This window comes from Chiloscyllium plagiosum, unplaced genomic scaffold (assembly GCF_004010195.1).
Source record: "Chiloscyllium plagiosum isolate BGI_BamShark_2017 unplaced genomic scaffold, ASM401019v2 scaf_70048, whole genome shotgun sequence".
Classification (NCBI taxonomy): domain Eukaryota; kingdom Metazoa; phylum Chordata; class Chondrichthyes; order Orectolobiformes; family Hemiscylliidae; genus Chiloscyllium; species Chiloscyllium plagiosum.
The window spans coordinates 1-4,053 of record NW_025194234.1 but is presented as its reverse complement, the minus strand read 5'-3'; the positions used below and the strand labels follow the sequence as shown (position 1 = coordinate 4,053).

The 4,053-nt window shown below is 52.9% G+C and overlaps 2 protein-coding genes across 2 annotated transcripts; one reads left to right on the top strand and one right to left on the bottom strand.

Annotated features, from left to right (window-relative positions):
- Positions 1–255: 255 nt before the first annotated feature.
- Positions 256–2,228, top strand: LOC122545780 (nascent polypeptide-associated complex subunit alpha, muscle-specific form-like; the record flags this gene model as incomplete). The annotated part of the gene is made up of 3 exons (XM_043684698.1): positions 256–1,295; positions 1,461–1,536; positions 2,215–2,228. Coding segments are annotated over 3 exons (1,130 nt in total), but the record flags the coding sequence as incomplete, so codon positions are not given.
- Positions 2,229–2,253: 25 nt separating this feature from the next.
- Positions 2,254–3,725, bottom strand: LOC122545779 (the record flags this gene model as incomplete). Its single annotated transcript, XM_043684697.1, has 3 exons — positions 2,254–2,525; positions 2,792–3,415; positions 3,663–3,725. Coding segments are annotated over 3 exons (929 nt in total), but the record flags the coding sequence as incomplete, so codon positions are not given.
- Between the last annotated feature and the right edge of the window lie 328 nt (positions 3,726–4,053).

Here is a 4,053-nt window from a genome sequence, read left to right as displayed (position 1 = left end):
CCCTGTCCCTAACACCACGTACAGGGGGCTTTACTCTGTCCCTAACACTACGTACAGGGAGCTTTACCCAGTCCCTAACACCACGTACAGGGAGCTTTACCCTGTCCCTAACACCACGTACAGGGAGCTTCGCTCTGTCCCTAACACCACGTACAGGGAGCTTTACCCTGTCCCTAACACCACGTACCGGGAGCTTTACCCTGTCCCTAACACCACGTACAGGGAGCTTTACCCTGTCCCTAACACCACGTACAGGGAGCTTTACCCAGTCCCTAACACCACGTAAAGGGAGCTTTACCCTGTCCCCAACACCACGTTCAGGGAGCTTTCCTCTGTCCCTAACACCACGTACAGGGAGCTTTACCCTGTCCCTAACACCACGTACAGGCAGCTTTCCTCAGTCCCTAACACCACGTACAGGGAGCTTTCCTCTGTCCCTAACACCACGTACAGGGAGCTTTCCTCAGTCCCTCACACCACATACAGGGAGCTTTCCTCTGTCCCTCACACCACGTACAGGGAGCTTTCCTCAGTCCCTCACACCACGTACAGGGAGCTTTCCTCTGTCCCTCACACCACGTACAGGGAGCTTTACCCAGTCCCTCACACCACGTACAGGGAGCTTTACCCAGTCCCTAACACCACGTACAGGGAGCTTTCCTCTGTCCCTAACACCACGTACAGGGAGTTTTACCCTGTCCCTAACACCACGTACAGGGAGCTTTCCTCTGTCACTAACACCACGTACAGGGAGCTTTCCTCTGTCCCTCACACCACGTACAGGGAGCTTTACCCTGTCCCTAACACCACGTACAGGGAGCTTTACCCAGTCCCTAACACCACGTACAGGGAGCTTTCCTCTGTCCCTAACACCACGTACAGGGAGCTTTACCCTGTCCCTAAGACCACGTACAGGGAGTTTTACCCTGTCCCTAACACCACGTACAGGGAGCTTTACTCTGTCTCTAACACCACGTACAGGGAGCTTTACCCTGTCCCTAAGACCACGTACAGGGAGTTTTACCCTGTCCCTAACACCACGTAGAGGGAGCTTTCCTCTGTCACTAACACCACGTAGAGGGAGCTTTCCTCTGTCTCTAACACCACGTACAGGGAGCTTTCCTCTGTCCCTAACACCACGTACAGGGAGCTTTACTCTGTCCCTAACACCACGTACAGGGAGCTTTCCTCAGTCCCTCACACCACGTACAGGGAGCTTTACTCAGTCCCTCACACCACGTACAGGGAGCTTTCCTCAGTCCCTCACACCACGTACAGGGAGCTTTACCCTGTCCCTCACACCACGTACAGGGAGCTTTACCCAGTTCCTAACACCACGTACAGGGAGCTTTACCCTGTCCCTCACACCACGTACAGGGAGCTTTACTCTGTCCCTAACACTACGTACAGGGAGCTTTACCCTGTCTCTAACACCACGTACAGGGAGCTTTTCTCTGTCCCTAACACCACGTACAGGGAGCTTTACTCTGTCCCTCACACCACGTACAGGGAGCTTTACCCTGTCTCTAACATCACGTACAGGGAGCTTTACCCAGTCCCTAACACCACGTACAGGGAGCTTTACCCTGTCCCTAACACTACGTACAGGGAGCTTTACCCTGTCTCTAACACCACGTACAGGGAGCTTTACCCTGTCCCTGACACCACGTACAGGGAGCTTTACTCTGTCCCTGACACCACGTACAGGGAGCTTTACTCTGTCCCTAACACCACGTACAGGGAGCTTTCCTCTGTCTCTAACACTACGTACAGGGAGCTTTACCCTGTCCCTAACACCACGTACAGGGAGCTTTACCCTGTCCCTAACACCACGTACAGGGAGCTTTACTCAGTCCCTAACACCACATACAGGGAGCTTTACCCTGTCCCTAACACCACGTACAGGGAGCTTTACTCAGTCCCTCACACCACGTACAGGGAGCTTTCCTCTGTCCCTAACACCACGTACAGGGAGCTTTACCCTGTCCCTAACACCACGTACAGGGAGCTTTACCCTGTCCCTAACACCATGTACAGGGAGCTTTACCCTGTCCCTAACACCACGTACAGGGAGCTTTCCTCTGTGTGTGTGTGTGACAGGGGGGACAGTGTAGTGTCAGTGTCTCTGTCCCTGGGGGTGTGTGTGTGTGTGTGACAGGGGGGACAGTGTAGTGTCCGTGTCTCTGTCCCTGGGGGTGTGTGTGTGTGTGACAGGGGGGACAGTGTAGTGTCCGTGTCTCTGTCCCTGGGGGTGTGTGATAATTTCTCTCCCTGTCTGTATTTTCAGAAACTGCTCCCTGAGGAATAATCCGTCTCCCTCCTCATTCCCCGGGAATACTGGTGTCTCCCGGATAATCCTGGATAATCCCGGATAATCCCTGTCGGTGATACTGGTCTCTCCGGGATAATCCCTGTCGGTGATACTGGTCTCTCCTGGATTATCCCTGTCTGTGATATTGGTCTCTCCAGGATAATTCCTGTCGGTGATACTGGTGTCTCCGGGATAATCCCTGTCTGTGATACTGGTCTCTCCGGGATAATCCCTGTCGGTGATACTGGTGTCTTCGGGATAATCCCTGTCTGTGATACTGGTCTCTCCGGGATAATCCCTGTCGATGATACTGGTGTCTCTTCGGGATAATCCCTGTCTGTGATACTGGTGTCTCCGGGATAATCCCTGTCTGTGATACTGGTCTCTCCGGGATAATCCCTGTCGGTGATACTGGTGTCTTCGGGATAATCCCTGTCTGTGATACTGGTCTCTCCGGGATAATCCCTGTCGATGATACTGGTGTCTCTCCGGGATAATCCCTGTCTGTGATACTGGTCTCTCCGGGATAATCCCTGTCGGTGATATTGGTCTCTCCGGGATAATCCCTGTCGGTGATACTGGTGTCTTCGGGATAATCCCTGTCTGTGATACTGGTCTCTCCGGGATAATCCCTGTCTGTGATACTGGTCTCTCCGGGATAATCCCTGTCGATGATACTGGTGTCTCTTCGGGATAATCCCTGTCTGTGATACTGGTCTCTCCGGGATAATCCCTGTCGGTGATACTGGTGTCTCTTCGGGATAATCCCTGTCTGTGATACTGGTCTCTCCGGGATAATCCCTGTCGGTGATATTGGTCTCTCCGGGATAATCCCTGTCGGTGATACTGGTGTCTTCGGGATAATCCCTGTCTGTGATACTGGTCTCTCCGGGATAATCCCTGTCGATGATACTGGTGTCTCTTCGGGATAATCCCTGTCTGTGATACTGGTCTCTCCGGGATAATCCCTGTCTGTGATACTGGCGTCTCTCCGGGATAATCCCTGTCGGTGATACTGGTCTCTCCGGGATAATCCCTGTCTGTGATACTGGTCTCTCCGGGATAATCCCTGTCTGTGATACTGGCGTCTCTCCGGGATAATCCCTGTCAATTAAAGTCTGTTTGCAGTGAACATACAGTCTCCTCGTCTGGTCATTCTCTCTCTCTCTCTCTGTGATCACTCATTACCCTGAACGTTAAAACTGCCAGGACTCCGGGCTGTAGTCGGACGGGTCTGTGTGGAAGCCCTCGCTGTGGGACGCTGCTCCTTGAGCGTGTGTCTGTGGAGGGTCAGATTGTACGGCCCACGGTTTACAGCGTGAGGTAACTGAGGTTACACGGTGAGAAATACCTGGATTGTCTGCTGAGTCTCTCCCGTCTGTTAGAATGACCCTGTTAGATTCACATCGCTCACCTGGAAATCACAAAACCACTGTTTAAAAGTTACTTTGCTCTAGTCCAACACCAGCTTCTCTAAATCACACTCAGAATGTGGTATCCTCAACAAGCACTCGCAGACTGCACCAATCTCTGGGTAAATACTGTCCTCTCTCCCCCTCCCTGTCTCCCCCAGGCTCTCTCCCTCTCCCAGTCTGTCAGTGTCTCTCAGTCTCGCTCTCTCTCAGTCTGTGTCTTTCAGTCTGTCAGTGTCTCTCAGTCTCACTCTCTCTCTCTCTGTCTGTGTCTCTCAGTCTGTCAGTGTCTCTTAGTCTCTCCCTCCCTCCGTCTGTCAGTGTCTCTCA